Raw genomic sequence first — 27,184 nt, 5'->3', positions numbered from 1 at the left:
GACTACACTTAGCTTGCCTCAGTACCATGAAACCCAGGAGGAACTGATCACTTCCTCCCAAGGTTCTCAGTACTTCCCCTTCGTCAGTCAGTTCCTCCCTGTTACTGAGGACCAGGTCCAATATAGATTATGGCCTTATTGCTTCTTCCACCTTCTGAAATTGTTAGCAGAGCTTTGGAGGAATTGGTTTGAGTTCCAACAGATATCTGGGTAGTTGAAGTCTCCTTTTTGGATGTTTGGGAATCTGCTGTAGGATGGCATTACCCAAGTCCTCAGACTGGCTTAGGTATATATAGCAGACACCCACAGTAAGATTATTGGGGGGGTTTCTCCCCCTCTCCTACAATTTTTACCCAAATACTCTCAGGTCCAGGTCATGGATCTCTTTACAAGTGTACACATCCTTTACATATAATGCTCCTCTTCCTCCCTTCCTTTTTGGACTATTCTGAACAGGTTAAACCCCTCCATTTCTACATTCTAGTCATGTGTCTCATCCCACCAGGTCTCAGTAATGCCTACTAGGTCATATTTGCCATCCTGTATTAAGAGCTCAAATTCGTCATGCACCAACCCAATGCCTTTAGGAAACCTGCAAGCAGGATTTCAGCACAAGAGTCCTCTCCCCTCCTGTGGTTTCCAGCAACTGGTATTCAGAAGCATTGCTGCCTTGCCCTTCATGAATTTGTCTAATCCTCTTTTAAAACCGTCTAGATCCCACGGGCATCCTGTGAGCACAGGATGCTGGAATAGATGGGCCATAGGCCTGGTCCAGCAGGGCTCTTCTGATATTCTTAAAAACTCCTTATGTGCCCCTGAGAACAAGGCAGGAAAAAACCTGGAAGCTTCTTTCTCGGTGGAAGAACACTTTCACGGAACCAGAAAGGAGATTTCAGCACAGAACTAGACCATAACAGCGAGATTTGAGCTAGGATGCACAACATCCTCAATTTTCTGTATTGCTCTGTTTTAAAATTTATTATTTTGTAAATGCAATTACTTAAACCTCAGAGGATAGAATTGCTGTTCAGAGTTGTGCAGGTAGCGGCTGCCTATATATCTCAGTGGGGAAGAGGGGGTTTTATTCTCCAGAGCTCAAGCTGTGAACGGCACAATGCGACAAAGGCCCGTTTCTAATGAACCACTGTTCTTGTGCTGCTATGATTAGACATAATACGCTGCAGCTGTAGTCATGCACAATGTCACACGTGTCTTCCTCTCCAGCTCTGCAAAATTCAGCTTGGAATATTTAGTAGCCTTTCAGTAAAGTGTGTCAGGGAAATATGTGCTCTAAAATGTCAACATAGTGGGGGCAGTGTGGTGTAGTGGTTAGAGCATTGCTTCCCTAAGTGGGTGGTACCATCCACCGGAGGGTGGTGGGATTACTTGAAGGGGCACCAAGAGGCAAGGAGATGCTAGAGATAATGACTATTAAACTTTGAAAAGGTGGTATCACTGAATCATGTTCATTCATTTTGTTGACTTAGTTAAACTAAATGGGATTTAGAATAAAAGTGCAATTAATTGTCACTGTTTTGAATTTTATTGTGCTATTATCTTCCTTGGTAGGTCATGCAAACCACTATTCTGAATAAGGCTTTTCAAAGGGTAAGGTAGGGGGCACTGGTGATGAATTTATGGGACCAAGGGGGTGGTGTCCTGAAAAGTTTGAGAACCACTAAGTTAGAGGGTCTGACTACGGTCTGGGAGAGGCCAGGATTCAAATCTCTGCTCAGCTGTGAAACTCACTGGGTGTGACCTTGGGCCAATCACTGTCTCTTAGCTAAGCTACCTCACAGGGCTGTTGTTAGGATAACAGGCGGAGAAGTTGGAAAACTGTATAGAGCTCCTTGAGCTTGTTGAAGGAAAGGTGGGATATAAATGTGAAAATAATGAAATATAGAACAAACAGCAGCCTATCAGCAGAATAAAACACATTCAAGGGGTGGGGGTAAATTCTCCAGAATGCTGGGCAAAGAAATGCTGTATTTTTTGCTCTATAGGATGCACCTTTTCCCCTCCAAAAATTAAGGGGAAATGTGTGTGTGTCCTATGGAGTGAATGCAGGCTCCTTGGCTTCAGCGATAGCAATGCGAAGCCTCCGAAGCGCAGAGGGAGCGCTCTCTCCGCGCTCTGGAGGCTTCGCGTTGCTTTCGCTAAAGCCTCGAGAGCAAGAGGGGGAATTTTTCTCCCCTTGTTCTCCCCCTCTAAAACAAGGTGTGTCCTATGGTCCAGTGTGTCCTACAGAGCGAAAAGTACGGTAAGTCACAGCTTGGAGAAGAGAATATCCCCCAGCCTAGGACAAAAGAGCCTTGCCAATGGACCATATTTGGTGGTAGCATAATCAGCAAAACCCTCCCAGGTTCAATCCCCAGCATCTTCTGGCAGGGTTGGGAAAAGACCCCTGTCTGGAGAGCTGCTGCCAGTCTGTGTAGACAATGCTGGGCTAGATAGACCAATGGTCTAGCTCAGGATGAGGCAGCTTCCTATGTTCCTACTTGGGGATGGAGGTGGGAAGCACGGGTTTAAAGTTCATGCTTCTGAATCCAGAATAGCACCTCTTGGAGATTTTTAATCATGTATGATGAAACTTAGGCTGCAGGAAAGGGAGAATTATGAACTAGAGATCACCTGGGTGAAGTGGGGTCAGAATACCACTTACAAGTAAGCCTGCTTTTTGTGTGGCATGATTAATGCTCATTGCAGGCAAAGAAAAGGGGACAGAAAAATTATGGATGATGACCCAGCACTTGTAATTACACGGAGGTGCTTGCTCGGCTAATTGGGAACAAGTACTGGTGTGTAATACCTTTTGAGCCGCCAATCTCTCTTCTCTCATTCTCTAATTAACAAAACATCCCTGCAGTGCAGGCAAGGTCCGAGGAGGAGGAGGAGGAGGAGGAGGAGGAGGAGGAGGAGGAAACAAATGGTATGGGGACTCTATTACTTGTGCCATGGCGGGATTAGTCTTCTCCAGAATGTCAACACAGTTCTATGAAATATGGTCTGTTCCACTCCACAATGAAATGGATACAATAGATTCAGGGCACATCACACCGTTTGTGGGAGCTGGAATTTACTGTAGTTCCCATTTGCAGAGTATGCAGAAGGCCATCCCTAGGTCATTTGACCCTTTAATTAGCAACAATGGAGGCAGGGTGCTTCTGGGTTCCTGTCATCAGAAAGAACAGGAGGGGAGAGTGCTATTGTGTTCAGTTCCTTCTTTTGGGGTTCCCTTAATGAGCACACGGCTGGTCATCATGACAACAGGATGCTGGCCTCTAGCCTGATCCAGATAGGTTCTCCTTAGGTTCTGTATGCTAACTCCAGTGTTGAAGGCAGTAATGCTTCTGAAAAACCACTTGCTGGGAGTCACAAGTGAGGAGACCGCTGTTGCTATCACTTTCTGCTTGTGGGCTCGCCATTGAGGCACCTGGTTGGCCAATGTGAGAACAGAGGGCCTGATTTGGTAGGCAGGGTCTACCTCCACTGTGAATACCAGTTGATGGAAATTGAGTCTTTCTGTTTCTGCATATGGTGTTGTGCTCATGTCCTGCTACTGGAACTTCCATTGAGGCATCTGCTTGTCCATGGTGAGAGTAGGATGTTGGGCTAGATGGGCTCCTTTGTCTACCTGCAAAGCCTCCAGGCCTTTTCATCTTTTAAAAGAGACCTAGGACCCTCATACTTACGGGATTGCCGCTCCTGGTATGTCCTGCAGAGTACCCTAAGGTCCATGAATAATAAAAGAGTCCTGGACTCTAAGGAAGCCAGACTATCTTCCATCACGGCCAGGGCTTTTTCAGTGATGGCTCCGACCTGGTGGAATGCTCTGTCCCATGAGACTGGGGCCCTGCAGGACTTGATCTCCTTCCGCAGGGCCTGTAAGACAGAGCTATTCCACCTGGCCTTCAGTTTGAATTAGCCTGATCCTCTATTCCCCATTTCCCTTTCCTCTTCTATGAAGAAACCCTTTCTGGGACCCCACATTTAAATTCTTCCCTGATCTCCTTGCTGGTCCTAACAGGACCAACTTGGCCAGTTAGCCCTGGTTATCATTTGATGTCTACTGACTGCCCCCCCCAAACAAACCCTGAATTTTATTAATATTGATGCTGTATTTTATGTTGTATTTTATGCTGTTTTATGCTGTCTTTAAGTCGCATTTTAATCAATGTTTTATATTTGCTGTTAGCCGCCCTGAGCCTGGTTTTTAAACTGGGAAGGGCGGAGTATAAATAAAATAATAATAATAATAATAGTAGTAATAATAATAATAATTACTATAGTAATAAAAAGATGTGTTTGCTGAGTTTTAAAAAACAACAACTTATAAACTATAAAGAAACAGAGAATGACAGTTGTGTGGGGCATGTTATTGCAGCTGGGATAAAATAAACAGAAGGTGTAGTACAATTTTGCAGACATCCTAATAAAACAGATTCCACAAAGGAAAGCATTTTGGAAGTAAGAGACACATATCGATAAGGTAGTCTTACCCCATATGCCCCCACTCAAACTTTTGTGTAACAATAATGACTGAGTAGTGGCGTTCCCCTTCTCCAAGAAGGATATCCTACATGGATGGCAGACGTATCTCTGGGGCACATCAACTGAAGAAAAACTCTGAAATGGTTTGCTGGGGAGTCTTTAAAGACCTGTAGGGCCTTTGGGGGCAGCTGCCACATGCCTGGTTGCTTTGACAACCGAATATTTATGCATGAGGCGGGATTTAGTGTACAGCTCTGCCATGCAGATGTGCACTGACTTGACCAACTGGGACATGGCATCAAGAACCAGCTCTTCAATAATTAAAAGGAAGTTGTCAAGTTCTTCAGGCCGAGAGGGTGACTGACGGGCCCTGAGATTTCTATTCCACCTTGCAGTAAGTAATTCCTCATCATTGCCTCTCTGTCTCCAGCCTGGCTCTGCTTTTGAAGGAGTGCCCTTTGGCGTTCTAGGAAACGAATCTGATTAACCCTCTGCTCCACCTGAATAGCCAACTGAACAGGCAAGCTTAGGAAATCAAGTTGACTTAAGGGTTGGCCCCTTGTTTTCGCCAGAAGCACTCATCTTCTTCTGTCATGGCCCCTGGAAAATTAATCCTCAGCAGTAAGTCCTCAAGCACCTACAGCTCTGAGGAAGAGATGGATCCATGCCCAGAAGGCACTACAGCTTGCTGCTATTCCCTGAGCCCCAAGGAGACAGCTCTACCACCCGTCTCTGATCCACAGACTCCTCGGGATCAATAGAGTCCGGAGTGGAGATCCCACTACTAAAAATCCCATTATTTCAGATGAGCCAATGGATGAAGAAGGCAGCATCAATCCTTTAACTGAGGAGGAAGAGGAGCTTTGGTGGATGGATCCTTCAGCCAATGACTGTTTATCCCTGCTTTGAGAATCAGTCAGTTGCTGCAAGGCTTTGCTAAAACAACGTTGATGTTTGGCCTCCTCTGCAGGAGCATTATCCATGGTCCTGAACTCATACCTTGGTATCTCTCAATCGTGCTGATTCTTGCCTTGCCTTGGGAACCAAGAACAAATGAACTCCCCTTGTGTGGGGCATCACCTCTCTATGGTGGTGGACATGTACTCCTCTGAAGCTAAACACGTTGTATGAGAGAGAGAGAGAGAGAGAGAGAGAGAGAGAGAGAGAGAGCGCTACCCCCTGATAACAAAGTGCTTTTAAAAAATAAGAAGAAAAGAATGCTGATGATACCAAAGCAGTTTGCAACTGCCTGGGTCATTTGTTTTGATGGGGGAGGTGGTTTCACAAACTGTTGGGTCCTGGGCTTCACCCACGAGGGGTGGTCCGAGTTCTTCACTGGTTATAGGCATCTGGTTGGCCACTGTAAGACCAGGATGCTGGACTGTATGAACCATTGCCCTGATCCAGCAGGTCTCCTCTTACACTAAAGGTAAAGGTAAAGGTACCCCTGCCCGTACAGGCCAGTCGTGTCTGACTCTAGGGTTGTGCGCCCATCTCACTTAAGAGGCCGGGGGCCAGCGCTGTCCGAAGACACTTCCGGGTCACGTGGCCAGCATGACAAAGCTGCTCTGGCGAGCCAGCACCAGCGCAGCACACGGAAACGCCATTTACCTTCCCGCTAGGTAAGCGGTACCTATTTATCTACTTGCACTTAAGGGTGCTTTCGAACTGCTAGGTGGGCAGGAGCTGGGACTGAAAGACGGGAGCTCACCCCGCCGCGGGGATTCGAACCGCCGACCATGCGATCGGCAAGCCCTAGGCACTGAGGTTTTACCCACAGCGCCACCTCCTCTTACACTATTAACCCCAAAAATCCTTGAAAGTGGTTCAGCATTCATCAGAAACGTCAGGCAATGAGGAACTGCATTATTTGTTCAGGAAAATGAGTCATGGAGGGTCTTAAAATTCTGATCTCTTCCTGTATATCTAGCACAGTTGACATTTTATTCTTCCATGTAATGACATGAATTTGATGTCATTCAGAACATAAGACGTGCCAAAAGGCCCATCTAGTTTAGTATCCTGTCCCTCACAATGGTTAACCAGATGCCCCATTGAGAAGCCCACAATGAGGATCTAAGTGCAACAGCAGCTCTCCCCATTTATGATTCCCATCAGCTGGTATTATTATTATTTATTACTTATTTTATTATTAATTGCATTGCTATCTCACCTTTTTCTCCAATTAGCTCAAGGTGGTGCACATGGCTCTCCCCATTTTCGTTTACTGTAATCCCCATAACAACCATGTGAGCTAGGATAGGCTGAGAGGCAGTGACTAGCCCCAAGGCAACCCAGTGAGCTTCATGATTAATTAGGGATTTGAACCCTGATTACCCATGTTCTATTCTAGCACTCTAACTACCACACCACACTGGCTCTCCACAAGGCCCCTTACCATTGATGGCTTTAGTCTCCATAAATACAGAGGCTCTGAGTAGGAACCAAAAGTTCATTCTCCAGACCACTCTAACCTGCATATCACAGAAGCAGCATTGATCATATTTGCATTCCTTACTTGCCTTATCCTGTTTTTAAAAAGAACGTAAAGCAGATGTTCTCATATTTCCAGGTCTTCCCAACTCTTATTCTTAGTAGACTTAACACTTTCTCTGTATCTCCCCACCCACCCACTCTTTTCTTTCCAGGCCATTCCCTTCAGAGGAGACCACAGAAAATGATGATGATGTCTATAGGAGCCTGGAAGAACTGGCTGAGTAAGTATCTACCAAATAACGGATTCTGCCATGGGATTTTATTTGTTCCTGATTTCATTTTTTATTTGGGCATAGGAGTGGGGAACCTCGGGCCCATGGGTCTAAATATGGCCCTTCACTCCCCCCTCTCTTTTCCTTGGATTCCCCCAAGCCACACACTCTTCTCCCCACACCACATCTCTTCCTAGCCCTGCTTCACACCCCCATGAGCATTTGTCTTCTTCCCATGCACCTTCTCCAGAGTAACCCAAGGACCCGATCCTCAGTGGCTGATTCAACTCCTTTCACTCTGCTTGGGCAGCTCTAAGATGCTGGAGACTGGGACCCAGCTTCAAAAATAGTAGCAGGTCTCTAACCTGCCCCCTCCTCCAGGACCCCAGATCACAATGACTCTGGTTCTTCCTTCATTCCTGAGTTCTTGTAATAGATAGCTGGAATTGCAGATTTCAAGGAGAGGAGAAGCCGAAAGTTACTGGTGTTTCGGCAAGAGAGAAGCCCTGTCCCCACCCACCCCGGTCCCCTCTTTCTCCCTGCCACGCAGCCTGATGGAATAACTGCTGTGGATGATGGCTGAAGGAGGAGCTTGATGAAGATGGTTCTCAGCAGTGCTAGCTGATTTGCGCTCCTGCAGATCAGTTCCAGAGCTGAGGGTATGAAATAGTTTTCCAGGGCTGACTGCCGTAACTTATATGAAGTTCCCAGCATTCCAAGCCAAACTGTGTTAGGTTAGGTCGTGTGTGTGTGTGTGTGTGTGTGTGTGTGGTATCCCCCCCACCCCACCCCTGCCAATGCTGTGTCCCCTACAATAACCCAAGTGACAAGTTGAGATGCGCTGTTTCACCCACGGGCTCTGCTGTGTGGTGCGGCAAAATGCTAAAACGATCATTGCTGGGTTGCTATATAACCAGAGTTGACAGCCCATCCCGGTTGCTGTCCTTTGCAAAAAGAGGGGGATGCTGCAAGTGACCAAACAGAGGCAGCAGCATCCAGGAAGTCCGTAAACACACACACACAGGAGGTTCTTAAGCTATTAGCAAAGGCTGGCTTCACATGCTGCTCAGATCTGCCACTGTCAAACCAGCAACTGAAATTATTTAACGGCAGACTCGTTGATCTTACTGGAGTGGATTGGTTTGCTGCAGGTGTGAAGAACCTGCATCCCTCCACATGTTGCTGAACCACAACTCCTACCATCATCCCTGGCATTGCTTGCTGAGGCTGATGGGAGTTGTAGTTGCACAAGATCAGGAATGCAGAAGGTTCCCTGCCCCTGGTTTGCTGCAAGTGTAGCCCTCCAGACCTCTGTCTGGCCCTCACGATTTGGGAAAAGCCATGCCCTCTGTCCTGGACAGTCATGGAGAATGACTGCCCGGGTGATCTATCTCTCCACCCTTCCCCACTTGTGTCTTCCGTGAATGGGGAAGGGTGATAGCTTAGCTTAGTGGTAATGCACTTGCTTTGCATGCAGATGGTCCCAAGTTCAATCCCCAAATGGCATCTCCGGGTGGGGCTAGGAAAGGATTCCCTGTCTGAAATCTGCTGCCAGTCAATGCAGCTAGGTGAACCAATGGTCTGACTCAGTACAAGGCAACTTCCTATGTTCTATTCAATTCAGCCCTTTATTTAGAACCACGTGTACTAGAATCATTTTTAAGGCCACAAAGCTCAGGAGCAGAGCATCTGCTTTGCATGCAGAAGAGTCCAGCTTCAATCCTCAACAGCATATTCATGTGGAGATCCCCTATCCAGAATCCTAGGGAGCCACTGCCAGTCAGTGCAGGCAGTACTGAGCTATATGGACCAATGATCTGATACAATATAAAGCAGCTTCCTTTATTTCTGCATTCCTCTGAGCCAGAGATGGGATTGAGATAAGGGTACATCCAGGGGACCCCAATGGTTGGAGTAAATATAAGCTTCATCATGGCTGGGCAGTGATATGACCCTCATATTCCCTAGATAATCTGGGCAATTAGGAGACCATCATTCCCCTAACAAGCAGCTAGGGAATGGGTGTGACAGAGAGTCTTCTCTCCAGCCAACGCTTTCTAGCTGTTTTTGTTTTTAAACAGCTCTCGCAGAGCCTCAGCTTGCAAGGCAAAGTGCCATTTTTCACTGCAAAGAGAGCTGGTGGCGATGGAGGAGGAGGGAGAGAAAGGCAATTTCTGCCAGTGCCCTCTTTAAACTCAGCAGGAGGCCAAAGCTCACATCCCGAGTTCAAAGCCAACCTTTGCTTTCAAAGCCAACCTTTGCTATCAGAAGTTGCTGAGTGCCTGCTGCGGAAGTTGCCGGAAGGTGTGGGTCCCCACATTGGGGTTTGGCAACTGCTGGACAGGAATCATAGAAGTGCAGAGTTGGAAGGGACCCAAAGGGACCCTACTTCAAGTCCCTGCAGTGCAGGAATGACGGCTAGGAGACAGAATCTGGAGACTAAGCAAATTTGATTTCCCTAAAAATGCTCTTCAAAAGCCCCCTTCTATGAATTCTGGATATATAGCAGAGTTGGGGAAAACATAAGCCAAGAGAATGAATGCAGCTCTCTAGAATTCTCTGTCTGGCCCTTGGGAGTGTTCGTAGGCTGTCCCCCTTCCCAGACCACATCCCCCATGAGTCCTACTCTGTTCCCTCCTCAAGGACTTCTGCCACCTTTATTGAATGAATGATTGATTACAAACTTTATTGATTTAAAAATAATAATAATTACCAAGCATAAAGTGTTGTCTTCCAGTACAAAACCATGTGCAGATGTTCAGCCTTGAACTATGATGATGCCTCTTGCTTGCCTGTATGGAGAATAAAGAGGCAGCATGTTGTTGTTGTTGTTGTTGTTGTTGTTGTTGTTGTTGTTGTTACAATTTATTATTTGTCCTTCACCCTAAGATCCCAGGGCTGGTTAAAAACTCAACATTAAAAACAGCTTAAAACTGCTTAAAATAACAAAATAAGGTGCATCCTAAAACAAACACACCTCAGGTGCCAAAGACCAAGGGAAAGAGGCATGCATTGGCCATACATAGACACCTCTGTGGGAAGGGAGGTCTTCAACTTAGGGGCCACCACAGAGAAGGCCCTCTCCCCCTGGTCCACCCTGCCCCCAGCCTCTGAGGGTGGAGGACCTATGAAGAGGGCCCCCTGTGCCCATCTCAGCATCTGAGAGATGTTGCTGTGTTGTGTGTGCATGTGTAGAAAGCTCTGGCTTGGACACGGCTAGAATGTAGCCTACCATACAAAACCAAGAGGCACATTTGTTGCTCTCTGTCCATGTTTGCCTCTGGCCCTGCCCACCCTTGGCATGCTGCATCCAGAAGGTTGCCCATCTACAAGATTCGTTTACCGTATTGGCCCGAATATAAGCCGCACCTTTTCCCCCCATATTCCGACGGTGAACAGTTTAAGTGCAGCTTAAATTCACGACTTTACAAAAATGGGCTTTTTTAAGGTATCGCTGCTGAAACAGACATATGGTAAAATGGAATGGGTGTGAGTGCCCATGGAATTTTAAGGGAGCAGCTTATATTTGGGTATTCTCCCCCCCCCCCCCGAATTTTAAAAGTGCGGCTTATATTCAGGTACAGCTTATATTCGGGCAAATACGGTATATGTTTAACCATTTGGTTTTCCCCCTATATACATAAAAATGTATGGCTGTCGTCATGCTGCAGTTCACGTAACCACCTTTTATTTATTTAACATTTTCTGTGTGACTTTTTACACTTAACCATGAGCGTGGCCTCCTCTGTTTCTTTTGATGCACTAAACGACCCTTGTTGGTTTTGTTCCAGTGAGCACGATCTGGGGGAAGACATCTATGATTGCGTCCCATGTGAAGATGAAGGGGATGACATCTATGAAGATATTATCAAAGTGGAAGTCCAGCAGCCCATGGTGAGGGCATCATTGAAGGCCTGAGCATGCTCAAATGACAATGGAAAGAAAGGCCTCAGCCTCATAACTTTTTGGGGTGGTCCCCTTAGCTACTGTTTTTAGAACTGAATATCAGGAGGGGGGCAATCTGAATAGAATTGTGATGGCGGTGGGTAGCCACTTGAATGATTTGGGGGAAGGGCCATAGCTCAGTGATAGTGATAGTGTGGATCAGTGAAAGTGTGGATGCTTCCACACTAAAATACTGTTTTCTTACCAATGCAGAATGATTCTTATGTGCCACTTGTAATGGGGGTGTGTGTGTCTCTTATTCCCATCATCAATGGCATACCCACACCCAATAGTTTTTTTGTTCTTGTTTGAAATGCACCTTCTTCCTCCCTCTCTTTGGGGTCATCTCGCACACTAAACCTTCACTTCTGCTGCTTTTTAGATGGGGAAACAAAACATTTTGGGAGGTCATCTGGAGTATGGGGAGTGCCTTCTGCAAGGGGGAGAGAGAGAGAGAGAGAGAGAGATAAATGTGTAAGGGAGGCATAAAAATAGTAAGCAGATGACAACCTGCCCTGGCTAGCTGTCACATCTTCTCTCTTGAGGCTGAGAAAGTTGGGATGGATGGGTGGCTCAATTAGCCAGCTGCACGTCTTCTCCTGAGAGTATTTTTAGATTCTGGCAAGTGTTGACAGACATTGCCCTGATATTCCGCTCCCTGGGGGGCACCTTCCCCCCTTTTTTGAGCAGTGTGTTAAAAGTCATGCAAAGTCTGCTGCTTTCAAAAGTGAGGATTTTGGGACTTTTCAGTTTATAGATTGTGGATGGAGAGAGTAGACAGAGAAAAGTTTTCCTCTCCTCTCATAACACTAGAACAGGTGGACATCCAATGAAGCTGCGTGTTGGAAGATTCAGGACAGATAAAGTCCTTATTCGCACAGAGCATAGTTAAACCGTGAATCAGACAAATTCATGGAGGAGGAGAAGAGGGCTTTTGTATGGCTACTAGCCATAATGGCTCTGCTCTGCCTTCAGTTGGACGTACTGAATACCAGTTGCTAGAAACTGCATGAAGGGAAGAGTGCTCTTGTGCTCAGATTCTGCTTGTGGGCTTCCCATAATGGGCATCTGGTTAGCCATTGTGAGGACAGGAAGCTGGGCTAGATGCAACCCCTATGGCATGATCCAGCAAGTTCTTCTTTTGTTATTATGAGTATACCTAAGACATATTAGCGGCCTTTGCAGGCCTTTGTAACTTATCCCCACAATGTGCAGCAAAAACATTTTTAGAATTCCAAATGAAATGGGTGATTTGTGATGCAAAACGTCCTAACCCTTCTTGATTTTCCCTGTGTGCCCCTTCCATGCTTCAGATCAGATATATGCAGGTAAGTGTTCCCGGCTATAAGTGAAAAGAGTTTTTATCCATTGCATGTGCCATGGTCCCAAGCCCAGGTTTGCATGCTTCAAAATGGACATCTCAGGTGCCTTTTGTGCCTCATTTGGAACATGCATAGATCTGGCTATTTATTTATGAACTGATTTTTTTGTTTTTGTTTTTGCCACCAATAGGTTACAAAGCAATTTACACCTCAAAAAGTAAAACAGTTCATTGGTTAGCATAAGACAGTATTAAAACAAAACAAAACAAAACAAAACAAAACAACATTCGTTCATACACTTAGAATGTGGTAGGACAAGAAGGGGCTGCAGTAAAAGCCCCAGTGCACCCTGCAACTGCCCTCTTAGCCACAAAGTGATGAGGGTAGCTATCATTTTCTCCCTTAAAGAGCACATAAAGTTGAAGGAGGAAGTTGGCAGAGTGACCCTCTTTCCCATTTCCTCAAGTAACCCTATATGCTCACGGCTGAGTTTAATTCTACTGGGTCCAACTTTTACCCAGATCCCTTGGGAAAGTGGAGTGTGTGCAAGAGAAGGACTGGTTTTGGAGGGTGGGGTGGGGTAGAAGTGACTAGAGGAAATAGCGCCCAGAGCAGTCCCTCCAAAATCCAAATGTTCCCATGGGCCTAAGAAGGTTGGTGAGTCCTGATCCAGGAGCTGCTTCTGGGAACGTCCTGCCTCATGTGTATCTAGCTAGACAAAGCTACTGATGATGGCCTTATACTGTGGTCTGATAAGGCAGATTCCTTCATTCCTATTTGAACCTTACTGTATTTTCAGTGAAAGGACTATAGCTCAGTGGTAGAGCATCTGCTTTGCATGCAGGTGGCCCCAGTGCAGTCCCCAATGGCATCTCCAGGCAGGGCTGGAATTGCCTCCCCCCCCCCCCACACCTAAAACCCTGGATTGCTGCTGCCTGATAGCATAGGCAGTGGTCTGGCTCTGCATGAAACAGCTTCCCTTGTCTACCTGAAGGTATCCCTAAGTTCCATTCTGTTGAGTTCAGATCAAAACGAGCAGCTTAGACATGCTAACATGCCAGTGTTTATGTTTTTCCCTCTAGAAAATGGGCATGACGGAAGATGACAAAAGGAATTGCTGTTTGCTAGAGATCCAGGAAACTGAGGCCAAATACTACAAGACTCTCGAAGACATAGAAAAGGTGAATGTCAAGTACAAATTGCTACATTACATATGTCAGTGCATTTGACGCTTGGGCTCTACGACGGGGATCTTACAATCAAAATTCTGACAATAGGTGTGGGTATGACTTCGTGGGCCAGTCTCTCTTTCTCCCTCTCCCCCCCCCCCCCCCGCTCCTTCTTCCGGCCTAATCTACCTATGCACACCCTTAAGCTCACTGGAGGAAAAGGTGGGAGATAAATGCTGCAAACAAACAAGGAAAGGAAGGAAGGGAGACTTTAAAACAGCCAGGCCACCCTCCTTTCATGGAAAATGCCCCCTGGAGCTGAAGGCATCGTGAAAGGAGGTGGAGAGTTTTTGTTTTTCTGTCCTTGCTGCCAAAAAGTTTTTTTCCTCTCCCTCTTGCAACATCCAGCCCCCTCTCGTGCCCAGTCCAGTGACAGCTTTTAACAGACTCATTACTCTTCCTGATGGGCAGGAGCTCCATAACCGTTCTGATAAGGACCCTTTCCCTTACCTCCGTTTGATGGCCTTCAAATGATAAGGGAGCAGGGCCATTTATCTTGGGTGGGTACGTCTCGCCAGGCCTGCCTTTTAATTCCTTTTGATGAATTATGGTTTGGTTTTGCATTTCAGAATTGTTTAAAACCACACACACACATGTATGTAAAGATGATAACTTAAGGAGCATAATGTGGAGCCAGGAGCCAAGTAATTACTTTCCCCTTTGGTGATTAAGCAACATTGTGAACACATTAATGTTTGTAAAACACGAAATTAGCTCAACTTACAATTTGCTTTTTATTCCTTGGCTAAAGAAAAAATATATCAAATGGGTGGACAAAGAGAGGTTTTGTACAGTGGATGCTTGGGTTGCGAACATGATCCATGCGGGAGGCACGTTTACAACCCGCAGTGCTGCATCTGCACATGTATGGGTTGCGATTTGGTGCTTCTGCACATGCGCAAAGTGTGATTTAGTGCTTCTGTGCATGTGCAACCACTGAAACCCGGAAGTAATCCATTCCAGTACTTCCGGATTTCAGCGCATCCGTAACCCAAAAAAACGCAACCTGAAGTGTCTGTAACCCGAGGTATGTACACTGAATATTTAGTTAGAGCAAGAGTTGCTCTTGTGTTCAGATCCTGCATGTGGGCTTCCCATAACACGATCTGGTCGGCCACTGTGGGAACAAGTTGCTTTTATTGGATGGGCCACAGGCCTGATCCAACAGAGCCTTTCTTAGGGTCTCCTGCTTCTTCTTCACTACTGGAGGCAGGGTGCCTCTGAATACCAGTTGCTGGAAAACACAGGAGGGGAGAGTTGCTCTTGCAACTTTGGTCCTGTTTGTGGCTTCTGGTTAGCCAGAAGACCAGGATGCTGGACTAGATGGGCCTTTGGTCTGATCCAGCAGCCAGGCTCTTTTGACGCTATACCTCTACTCTCGGAAGCAGCATTGCCTCTAAGTTTCTGGGAATCTCAAGTGGGCAGAGTGTTGCTGTTGTGCTCAGGTCCTGCTTTCGCGTTTCCCATTGGGGCATCTGACTGGCTACTGTGAGAGAAAGATGCTGGACTAGGTGGTCTTTGACCTGATCCAGTAGAGCTCTTAAGTTCTTACTGCCTTGTGGGCAGTGTTCTGAGGGCAATGCAACAGTGGTAAGTGGCGCCAGAGACAAAAGTGGCAGAATAAACGATATGGCTCTCACCCTTGTACAGCAAGCTATATTCAAAGTCATAGGTTTCTAAAGATACACACAAACACACACACACACACAACCTCCATTCAGGTAAGCAAGAGACATGATCACAATTCAAGGGCAACTTCCAGCCAGGCAAAATCACCTGAGGAAACTGCAGAGCAAGACCAGAGCAAGACCCATGAGCGCATGAACATGGGAGACGGAGCATGGCCTGTTGGGAATTTCATGTGCCAGATAGAGAGACTTAGATGACCATGTTAGACTCCCTCACCCCTGCTGTAGAATTTGGGTGTTGTGGCCTATGCTTCCCACCTTTTTCTGTTTCGCTTTTGCAGAACTACATGAATCCGTTGAGGCTGGTTTTGACTCTACAAGAAATGGAAGCAATATTTATTAACTTGGAGGTAATGTTGTCTTGGAGGTAATGTTACTTTCCCCTTTGGTGATTAAGCAACATTGTAAACACATTAATGTTTTTAAAACACGAAATTAGCTCAACTTACAATTTGCTTTTTATTCCTTGGCTAAAGAAAAAATATATCAAATGGGTGGACAAAGAGAGGTTTCGTACAGTGGATGCTTGGGTTGTGAACATGATCCATGCGGGAGGCACGTTTACAACCCGCAGCGCTGCGTCTGCACATGTACGGGTTGCGATTTGGTGCTTCTGTACATGCGCAAAGTGTGATTTAGTGCTTCTGTGCATGTGCGGGTGGTGCTGTGGGTAAAAGCCTCAGTGTCTATGGCTTGCCGATCGAAAGGTCGGCGGTTCGAATCCCCGCGGCGGGGTGCGCTCCCATTGCTCGGTCCCAGCGCCTGCCAACCTAGCAGTTCGAAAGCACCCCCGGGTGCAAGTAGATAAATAGGGACCACTTACTAGCGGGAAGGTAAATGGCGTTTCCGTGTGCTGTGCTGGCTCGCCAGATGCAGCTTGTCACGCTGGCCATGTGACCCGGAAGTGTCTGCGGACAGCACTGGCTCCCGGCCTATAGAGTGAGATGGGCGCACAACCCTAGAGTCTGGCAAGACTGGCCCGTACGGGCAGGGGTACCTTTACCTTTACCTTAATGTTGTCTAAGATCCAGACCTTTAAATCTCTTCTCCCCTTTTTCACACAGGCTGCAGATTTAGTTCCTTGATTTAAGGAACCTGGGTTTCAAGTCTGACCCTGCTGCAGTTTACAATTCACTTTACACACAATGACTCCCTTTTAATAATTCCTGAGTGGTTAATTATGGTGGCCTGAGTGGAGCTTTTTTGTTTCTAAATAACAAGTAAATTGTATTCTCTTTCACATAAGTGGGCACTGGCGGAGGAAGAGGAGGGGGGGGGAGCGCACCGCCCCTGGCAGCGCAATCCTGGTGGGGTGCCATCGCAGCTGCCCCCCCACCTGTGCTGGGCAACACGCCCCCAGAACATGCCCCCAGTGGCGGAGCTTCATGCTCCAGCACTGGGGGCAGAGAGCAGGTGGGGGTGGGGCTGGCGTGCGTCCTGGTGGTGTGGCGCACGTCTGAGGGGGCATGGCGCCCAGTGCGGGTGGGAGAGCAGCCACAATGCCACTCCACCAGGATCGCTCTGCCAGGGGCAGTGCGCTCCCCCCGCACTCCTCTTCCTCCGCCAATGTCTCCACCTCCCTGTGCCGGAGCATGAAGCTCCACCACTGTAAGTGGGCATAACCTTTGGGTACTATGTCTCTTCCCCTTTCCTTTCTTTCTTTTCCAGGACCTCATCAAAGTCCACTTCAATTTCCTGAGAGCTATCGATGTTTCCATGATGTCTGGAGGGAGCAGCTTGGCCAAAGTGTTTCTAGAATTCAAGGAAAGGTAAAAGAAAAAGGAGGAAAGGAAACTGGCAATTGGTGGAGGGAGAGAGAGAACATGGCAGGGATTTGTGGGAACCTCCTAAAGGTGTTCTCAGAGCCCCAGATGATTAGTTGCATGGGGCATACTGATGGCACATCGCTGTATTTCAACCCAGGTCTCCTGCCACCACAAAGTAAGCAGGATGTGGGAGTCCCAGTCACAGAATTGTAGAGTTGGAAGGGACCCACAAGGGTCCTCTTCTCACAGCTAATAACCCGACCCCCTGCAGGAACAAAAAAAAGGGGGGGCAACTTTGGATGAGACTAGCAAATATATCCCAGGCGTGTTCCACCCCCCCCCCCACTGGGGCATCCGAAGTGTGCTATGGGTGATTCTCTTGACCTCATGCATAATCTGATCCACATCTGGTGAAAGATCTCAAGAGCTGGGACTTGTGTCCTGGTGTGAATCTAGAGGCTCTGGCTGGGGAGGAATTTCTAAAGAAGCAAAGAAGGTTTTCAGCAAGACTGCTGGAAACTTATCGGAGGGACTTCGGTGTAACTCTGATGCCAGCTGTCCCTGTCCGAATCATTTGGCACTGAAATCCTGACCTTCCTTCGAAGTTCCGGCCCCAAAATGCATTCATGTCAAGCTTGGCAGCACAAAGATTGCAAAGGCTCCAATTATCTCCCTCAACGAGCCGCCCAAGGAAAACTGTTTCAACATAAAAGCATGTTGCCAAATTGGCTGGAACAAGAAGAAGGTGATGCAAGAAGAGAGCAAGATATTATGTAAAGGTCCACCCAAGTGTGTGTGTGTGTGTGTGTGTGTGTGTGTGTGTGTGTGTGTTCCACCCTTTACACAATCCAGATTCTGGAACAGTTTCATACTGGCTAAGATTTCTGGTTTCTCCTTTGGATAGTTTAGGTCACACAAGGGTGGAGAACTTTTCTTTTTTCAGCCCACTATTCTAAATATTGTTTTTTATAGGGTAGGATAGGATATTATTTTTTATTATTGCTTATTAAATTTGTATACGTTCCTTCATCTGTAGATCTTGGGTTCACAGCATAAAAATACAATAAAAAAACACAAAATGCCTAATAAAAACAAAACCAAAAAAGCCATAATCCCTGCTCTCCCTATGAGCCCATTTAAAAGGGGTATAAGATGTTAATCAGCCAAAGGCCTGGTTGAAGAGGAAAGTTTTTGCCTGGTGCCTAAAGGTGTATAATGAAAGTTCTAGGGTAGTGGGCACTGGTGATCGCTTTATGCAACCACTTGGTTCCATAAAGTTTGGGGACCACTGCATTAGGTGGATGCTGGGGCCAGAGCAATCCCAGCCTGAATCTTGGAACGTAGAATGCACCCCAAAATCCAGTGCATGGATTGTATGTACTCTGCACGGGGCTATTTTGGAGCAAAGGGAGAGGTAAAAATATATTAAAACTTGTGTCAGGAGTGGGGTTGTCACATCACCAATGTTAACTAGGGTTGGACTGTATGCCATGCCAAAGTGGGCCAAGCAGAGAGTCAAAGCAGTTGTCAAATCCTTTCCCCTTCTTCTTCCTTGTAGGCTCTTGATATATGGCGAGTACTGCAGCCGCATGGAATATGCACAGACCACGCTGAATCACCTCATGGCCAACCGGGAAGATGTTCATCAGAAAATTGAGGTGACTGTGCTGAGCGCTTTTGGTGGGTGCGGGGAGAGATCAGCAAGTGGGTGGCCAACCTGGATGGCTTTGAAAGGGGATTAGATGAATTCATTGCCATCATTGGCTTCCTAGCCACAACAGCTGTGTTCTCCCTCCATTGTTGGAGACAACCTGCTTCTGAATACCAGTTGCTGGAGATCTCTCTAAGTAGAAAGCTAGAAAAAGCATAAGAAGAGGGTCAGGCCAAAGGGGGCCCAACTAGTCTAATTTTCACAGTGACCATTATGGGAAAAGTGCAAGCAGTATTTATACCCCGCCCAGGTGACTGGCTCCCAACAGAATATTAATAATAAAAAAGTGATAAAACATCAAACATTAAAAACTTCCCTAAACAGATGTCTTCTAAAAGTCAAATAGTTGATTATCTCCTTGACATCTGATGGGAAGGTGTTCCACAGGGTGGGTGCCACTACCAAGAAGGCCCTCTGCTTGGTTCCCTTTAACCTCACTTCTCGCAATGAGGGAACCACCAGAAGGCCCTCGGAGCTGGACATCAGTGTCCAGGCTGAACGATGGAGACGCTCCTTCAGGTATACTGGGCCTCAGAAAGTAGAGGAATATCATAGCCATCATAGCTAGTCACCACTGACAGCCTTATTCTTCTTCTGAAGCCTTCCATGTTAATGGCCATCAATGAAAGAAGAGCTCAGCTTTGATCCCTGATAGTCTAGGCACTGTTTTTTAGATGCAAATTGGATTTCCACAGTCAGAGCAATTGAAACTAGATAATTTCTTAACAGTAGCATGAAGTGATAGTCTTTTGAAAACAAAGATTTTCTTTTTTTCTTTTTTAAAGTGTTCTCACTTTTCTCCCCCCTCTTTCAGGAATGTACACTGAAAGTTCAGGATGGGAAGTTTAAACTGCAAGACTTGTTGGTGGTGCCAATGCAAAGAGTTTTGAAGTATCACCTCTTATTAAAAGTAAGTGGGTTCACCTCTATTCTGATAGGGGCAGAAATTCCTCCAGCTACAGTGTGGTTGGGGGGGGAGGGAAATTAAAGTATATAAAGCAAATCAAGAAAAAAATGATAAACGTTTCTTGTGAATATTATTATCATTATTATCACAATTATTGTTACATTTCTACACCCCATTTCTTCCAACAAGATCAGGGTAGTATAAACAATTCTCCCCCTCTTCATTTTACGCCTCCAATAGCCCTGTGAGATAAGTTAGGCTTAGAGACAGTAACTGAGCCCAACATTGCGTTCAGTGTGCTTTATGGCAGAGTGGGGGATTTGAACCCGGGTCTCCCAGGTCCTACTCTGACACTAACCACTGCACCACACTGGCTTTCAGTAGAAACTATAGAAGAGCATATTTGATTGATGTATGCTTTGATATTTGATTGTGGAACGGAAAGGAGTATCTCAGAAAAGAGTATAGTCAACTAAAATCTCTTAAGAGCAGGGAAATACACCCATGCTTGAAACACCTTGTTGCAGGTCTTGCTTTTTCCCAGGGATTCAGAGCCAGATATCCCTTATCGGAACCCAGGACTCCAGGTGTTATTCCACACCTTTAATTAGAGGGCTCAAGTTGATGGATGTAGCAACTTCTACCACATCTACAGTTCCCTTCAGGGCAGCTTACAGCCCGTTATCAAATTCAAATAGAAAATTAAAACTCATCGATGTCAAAGCAATTAAGCAAAACTACAAGAAATAACATTTAGATCGAAAAGGTCACTAACTTGTTTCAGTTTTCATCAGTTGTCAGGTCAATGGGCAGCAAAAATTTGCTGCCCTTTGTCTTCTGAAACAGCCCTGGCTAAGCAAATGGAGTTTTCTTCGTCCTGTGGCAGGTAGTCTTTTGGATGAAATAAGGTTGTGGCCCTCAGCTTGTGGAAAGGAGTGATGCAAGCATCTCCCAGTTTTGATCTGTGCCATGTTGGCAGATGTGATGTGATCAGCCTGACAGCATAGGTCACATCAGATGCCCTCTCTGGAGTGGCCTTTAGCTGCAACGCTCCTCTCCTCTTCTCTCCTCTCCCTGCTGCCACCTCACTCTTGGTTCAATATCCAGCCTGAGGGGCAGGTTTGATGAAGTCTGAAAGTTAGACAAGAGTTTGAAGTTGGCAGAAAGAGAGCAGCAGTGTGTGCAGAGTTAGCCTGGAGAAAGATGTCCCCAGTGCACACAAGCTACAGTCCGTTATACTAGCTCCCTTGTGCAAAGCTCAACAACTCCCATAAGGTGAGTTGAGGCACTTACCTGAATATTCAGAAGCTGTGTCTATGGGTAGGCAAGGTGGGCAAGTAAGCCCCGCCCCCTAGCATCCCCTTGCACAGCATGCTCAGCCCCCAGTTGTCCCTGCAGGGTAGGCCTGTGGAGGCTTGTGTTGGCACTTTTTGATCAAGAATAATACCTCTCGTGCAAACGAGGAGCCTGATCAGTCAGGACCTGGGTAATTTCGTGTTCAAGCAGATTCTGTTCCTCAATAAGGAAGAATACAAGCTATGTGGTCTTGCAAGATTGTCAGCAGGAGGGAACCCCCCTGCAAATCCACAGGGGACTGTTGAAGATAGATTCTGGGGCTTAGCCTGGGACTCCACTAAACCCCAGTCCCCTTTCTCTCATCAAGCTCTATACGCCGTTCTTATTTATTGCATTTCTATTCTATTCCACCTATATGGGACGCGGGTGGTGCTGTGGGTTAAACCACAGAGCCTAGGACTTGCTGATCAGAAGGTCGGCAGTTCGAATCCCCACAATGGGGTGAGCTCCCGTTGCTCGGTCCCTGCTCCTGCCAACCTAGCAGTTTGAAAGCACATCAAAGTGCAAGTAGATAAATAGGTACCACTCCAGCGGGAAGGTAAACGGCATTTCCGTGCGCTGCTCTGGTTCACCAGAAGCAACTTAGTCATGCTGGCCACATGACCCGGAAGCTGTACGCCAGCTCCCTCGGCCAATAAAGCGAGATGAGCACCACAGCCCCAGAGTCGGTCGCGACTGGACCTAATGGTCAGGGGTCCCTTTACCTTTACCTTTATTCCACCTATTTCTCCAAGGAGCTCAAGGTAGCATACATGGTTCCTTCCACTTCTTGATTAATTCCCCACAACAACCTTGTGAGGAAGGTTAGGCCAAGAGGCAGCAACTAGGCTAAGGTCACCCAGTGAGCTTCATGTGGCAAAGTGGGAACTGAACCCTGATCTCCCAGGTCCTAGTCTGATACAATTAAGAGCTATGCTGCTGCTACACACCTTTTCCAGGAAAGGATGCATAGCTCCCCTCCCCACATTTATTTCCCTCCACCCTCTTTCACTCATCTTTTTAAATGTTAATAATTGCACCAGCAATTGCACAATTGCAACGGAGCCTTTGTGAAGCATGGGCTTGTTGATCCTCATTGTTTTGCAAGGAGGGTCAATTAGCTGATGGGGAAAGAAACCTGAAAATAATTTGCTGATGCATGAAATTCCTTCTGTTAGTTCTGGGTTCGCTGAGCTGCCACAACACACCCCTCATGGGTTACTTGCTGGATGATTGTAACAGGCTTCTGGTTCGCAGAAATACACAGTGGAGGTGGAGTCATCACACACACACCCTCACTTCCCTGCTGCCGGTGATTCTGTGGCTGCAGAAAGTTTGCCACTGATGCTAGCTTCCAATGTGAGGCTCACACTGTGGGATGGAGCAAGACATCAGCATGCCTCTGACATGCTGCAGTTTCCTTTCAGGAGCTTCTCAGCCATTCATCGGATCGGCCAGAAAAGCAGCAGCTCAAGGAAGCCTTGGAAGCAATGCAGGTAGGAGCCCCAGTTTTTTTTAACCAGGTATTGGGCTGGGGTGTATTGTTTCAAGGCCACACTTGTTCCTAATCTTCCAAAGTTCCAGATATTCTTATAGGCAAATCCATGGAGGGTCACAATGGCTGTGTTTGACCTCCGCTGTTGGAGGCAGTGTGACTCTGAATGTCAGCTGCTGGAACCACAGGATGGGAGGGGAGCTCTTGTGCTCAGGTCCTGCTTGTGGGCTTCTTCCCACTGGGGCACCTGGTTGGCCACTGTGAGGACAGGAGGTAGGACCAGATGGACCCAGCTGCAAGGCTTTCATGCTCCAAAGTTCACGGTCCCAAAGTCCGATCTATCAACTTAATCTATCAATCATATCTGTTTCTCTTTTCCAAGCTGAAGTTCAGTTCACCTCTGCATCAACTTATGGTTTTCTCTGCTGAGTTTCCACACTGAAGCAGCTCAAAGCAAAACAGGAAACAATGCAAGTTGAAAAACCATCACAGCAACAGTCTAAATGCTACAGTAATTCCTTTCAAAGTGCCATGCTCCAATCCAAAGGAATAACTCCTTTTGATAATACAGATGATATTGCAACGTTTTTCTATTCGTGGTCAATTAAGACATCAGTCGTTAAAGCCTGTCCAATGATCCCAGCTAGTTTAAATATCTAAACCACAGTAAGATAATATTAAACATTTCCAACAAAGACACTGAGACTACTGAGCGTCTGCCAATGGATTCCAATGAGTACTCAAAATTCTAAAAAAAGCCACAGCAAAATATGTCACTTTAAATGCAGTGGTCCATGAAATCCCTAAAAGCAATCAATTTTTTGTGATTCTTCTTTGGAATGGGGTTGGACTAGAGGATCCTTTGGGGGCCTTCCAACTCTAGGATTCTGTGATTCTATGAAACATTTAAAAGCCTCTTGAAATAAAGGTCTTCCATAGGTGTCTAATGGGTAAGGAGGGCGGGATATTGATGGCTCTCCTTGGAGGTGGCATCCCCTGATATGAAGGGAGGCTCCTAAGGCTGCAGATTGGGAAGTCATCAGGCCCTGGACAAACTACCTTCGGGGACGTATCTCCCTGACATTCTGAACCTTTGATTGACCCCTGAAGAGCCCCTGAGGTCCCTCGAAACATGGTTTGAAAGCTCTCCCTGGATTCCTGAACCCTCCTGAAATAGGCCACTTCCTGGAATGCAAGGAGATGGTGGCCACAGGCAACTCTTGGCTCACTCCATTACGCTTTGGGTGTTGTTTGCCTTGCTAACTGTTGCTGCCACTCAGTGTTTGAAACCCTGGGACTGTGTGACCCTTAACAAGCACTGTCACTTCAGCCAGGGATTAATCTTCCTTATGTTGGGGAAGCTGTGGAAGGTCAGCACCCCCAGGGCTTGTCTTGGAAAAGTCTCCATCCCTCTGACTTAATCTGAACTGACAGGGCAGAAAGTGTGTTTGGGCGGGGGGGGGGGAGATGGAGGAGGTGGGAGACTATGAAAAGAAGTGGTATGCGCGCACCCCCCCACACACACATTCTAAAGATACAGTAGGGCAGAGGCTGCCAACATGGTGCCCTCCAGATTGTGCAGATAGCAATTCCCATCATCCCTGACTGGCTGATGGGAGTTGTAGTCCAAAACATGTGGAGAAGGACAAGTTGTTGAAGGCTTTATTACAGTCTTAGAGCAAGAGCTCCCTACATTTCTTCCCAGTGTCTCTGCATGAGATGCTGATTTTGGGGGAAGATTATCCCAGAGCCCTGACAATATGTGGCAGCGTCCTGTGAAGGCAGGTTCTTCCTCTTTTTCTTCCCCTTGGCACAAAAATAATCACCCAGGACTCCGCCCCCAACTATGTATACACTGCAGGGGAGAGGCAAAGATTAGATCAGGCTTCCTCAACCTCGGCCCTCCAGATGTTTTGAGACTACAATTATCCCTGACCACGGGTCCTGCTAGCTAGGGATCATGGGAGTTGTAGGCCAAAAACATCTGGAGGGCCGAGGCTGAGGAAGCCTGGATTAGAGCCTGTCAAAGTTTGCACAGGGACTCAACTGGCAGCCTGTTCTCTGCATGAGTGCTCGGGCTCACAAGTGTGCCTGTTTAATTTATTTCTTGTGGTGCACGCACACACACACACACACACACACACACACACACCCTGGTACAGAAAACAAATGTGCTGCTTTGCTTCCTCAGCCTTACACCATCTGCCGCCCTCTCCTGGCCACCAGGGGATTTGCAGCACCGTGACCAAGGGCTCCCTTCTGCTCAGCGATTGCGTTTCTCACAATGGCAAACCTTAAAACACCCCTGAACATTCTATGCAGGTCATCACAAGCTGCCAGTGGGCAAGCTCACATGCAAGTGTGGTGAGGGACACCACCATGCTGCATGTGTTTTCTGCATGAAATTTCGGCGGTGCCATGTAAAATGCAAAGCAGCCCCTGTTGCAGTGTGCGTTTTTTGGGGACTGGATTTTTTAAAATTATTATTATTTTACATTTATTGTGTGTCACTTTTTATCCAAGTTGCTCATGCCAGCATTATGTCCTGTCCCCCCATTTTTCCCTCACAAACAACCCTGTAAGGTAGACTGGGCTGAAAGAGAGAAAGTGAAACAGTGATTGGTGCAAGATCACCCTGTGAGCACCTGTCAGGCTGAGTGCAGGGATTGAACCCCGGTATGTCCTGACTCCTAGTCCCAGCCCTTTAACCACTGCACAAATTTCATCCATTTTGAACTGCACCACAGTGAAAGCACCACAGCTCCATTCAAGAGGAACCTGTGACTAAGAATTCCCATGGAAATGGGAGCAGCAATTGCTGACGTTTGCTTATTCATCCCTTGTCTAGAACAGAGATCAATCCATCAAATATAATCAGCATTTGCTGCTTTTGCTACTTTCAGTTCGCAAATGATACATAATTGATTACGTCCCCCCCCCCAATTGGGTTGCATTAAATGAAGTTCACCATGCCCATAAATGTCAATGAGTCTACTCTGAGCAGGATTAGCACTGGACACCATTCATTGCACTTCCTTTGCCACTGAAATCCGTGGGGTGCAGTAACATAATGATGACATAACTTAAGTAATTAGTATATGAAGCCCATGACAACTTGGGTCCAGTTCACCTCTAAGAGCACCTTGCCTTCTGTGTACCCATTTGGCTGCTTTGATCAGAACTGGCCCTGTTATAGGGACCATGCAATACCCATCCCAAATTTGTAAGAAATTGAGCTTTTAGTGCAGCAGCACCTATACTTTGGAACTCCCTGCCTAGTGACACATTTTTGCTCATAGACAAACATACCCAGATGTTTAGGAAGTTTGTGTGAGTTTTGATCTTTTTTTAGTCTGTTGCTATTTTAACTTTTTGAAAGTTTTAAATTATTTTTTTTCCCTTGATAATTTGTTTCATCTTTTTGTAAACTGCTTTAAAGGATGATGCTTTTTTAAAAAGCAGTTATATGGTGAAATAAATAAATAAATAAATAAATAAATAATCAATTGTGCAAATGGCATAAGTTACATAATTTTGCTACAGCAGGCAGTGAGGTGAATAGGAAGATGCACTTCAACTGATTGGAATCAGTGTTGCATACAAAATAGAAGACAATTCCGCCTTATGCCCCCGCCTGTGGCCATCCCTGCAGCATTGCAAAGGATTCTGGGGGGTGGCATCCACTGTGTCTTGGAATAGCCCTTCTCTGAATTGATCCTTTGAAAAATATCTGAATGGGGCAGTCCCAAAGCCAGTGTATGCGTGCCTGTCCACCACTGTTTCTTATTGTGTTGACGGCTCTCAGCTGATTCTGCCAGATCACAATGTTACAGCCAGCTCTGTGTGTGTGTGTGTGGTGTGTGGTGTGTGTGTGTGTGTGTGTGTGTGTGTGTGTGTTTCATTTTTTCAGGACCTGGCCATGTATATAAACGAAGTCAAGCGGGACAAGGAGACGTTAAAGAAAATAAGTGAATTTCAGAGTTCCATAGAAAACTTGGTGAGATAAAATTCTGGCGACCTTCTGAATGCTGTTCCCCTAAAAAATAAATTGAGGGTCTAGTCCTCATAGTTCTGAATAGAGGGATGGATTAAATAGGAACGAAGGAAGCAGCTGCCTTATGCTGAGTCAGACTCTTGGTCCCTCTAGCTCAGTGTTGCCCACACTGACTGGCAGCAATGGCTCTCCGGGGTTTCAGGAAGGGGCATTCCTAACCCTACCTGGAGGTGCACCTGGGGATTGGACTTTGGATCTTCTGCATGAAAAGTAGTTGCTCTTCCACTGAGCTGTGACCCTTCCCAGAAACATAGGAAGCTGCCTTCTATTAGTCAGACCCTCAACCCACCTAGCAAAATATTGTCTGTATTGACTGCCCAGTGCCTTGACATTCCCAGGCCTCTCTGGAAACCTTCTCCTTGCAAGGTAGGCTTGCCACAAAGCTGCAGCCCTTTCCAGCATGAAAACACAACCTATAAACAGAACAAAAACAAGCAGAACCAAAAGCATCTAAAAGCAAAGAGCAGCAGCTTTAATAACAGATCACACACCACAGAAGGTTGGGAGCCATGGGATTTATAAACAGCAGATCA

The 27,184-nt window shown here is 46.5% G+C and overlaps 1 protein-coding gene across 2 annotated transcripts in view; it reads left to right on the top strand.

Annotated features, from left to right (window-relative positions):
- The window catches only part of VAV2 (vav guanine nucleotide exchange factor 2), a 155,244-nt gene that overhangs the window by 106,127 nt on the left and 21,933 nt on the right, over nt 1–27,184 (top strand). Inside the window, exons 4-13 of one of the 2 annotated variants that reach the window (XM_080989781.1) lie at nt 7,140–7,208; nt 10,991–11,093; nt 12,458–12,472; nt 13,549–13,647; nt 15,665–15,733; nt 17,052–17,152; nt 18,708–18,807; nt 19,675–19,770; nt 22,530–22,598; nt 26,508–26,594. In XM_080989781.1, the coding sequence (XP_080845907.1) occupies nt 7,140–7,208; nt 10,991–11,093; nt 12,458–12,472; nt 13,549–13,647; nt 15,665–15,733; nt 17,052–17,152; nt 18,708–18,807; nt 19,675–19,770; nt 22,530–22,598; nt 26,508–26,594 (808 nt within the window). The remainder of the gene's footprint in view (nt 1–7,139; nt 7,209–10,990; nt 11,094–12,457; nt 12,473–13,548; nt 13,648–15,664; nt 15,734–17,051; nt 17,153–18,707; nt 18,808–19,674; nt 19,771–22,529; nt 22,599–26,507; nt 26,595–27,184) is intronic. The other variant, XM_080989782.1, reaches the window with a different exon arrangement.

The sequence above is a fragment of the Podarcis pityusensis genome (assembly GCF_964106645.2).
Source record: "Podarcis pityusensis genome assembly, chromosome: Z".
NCBI classification, from domain to species: Eukaryota; Metazoa; Chordata; class Lepidosauria; order Squamata; family Lacertidae; genus Podarcis; species Podarcis pityusensis.
The sequence above is the reverse complement of the archived record's forward strand: the minus strand, read 5'-3'. Positions and strand labels throughout refer to the sequence as shown.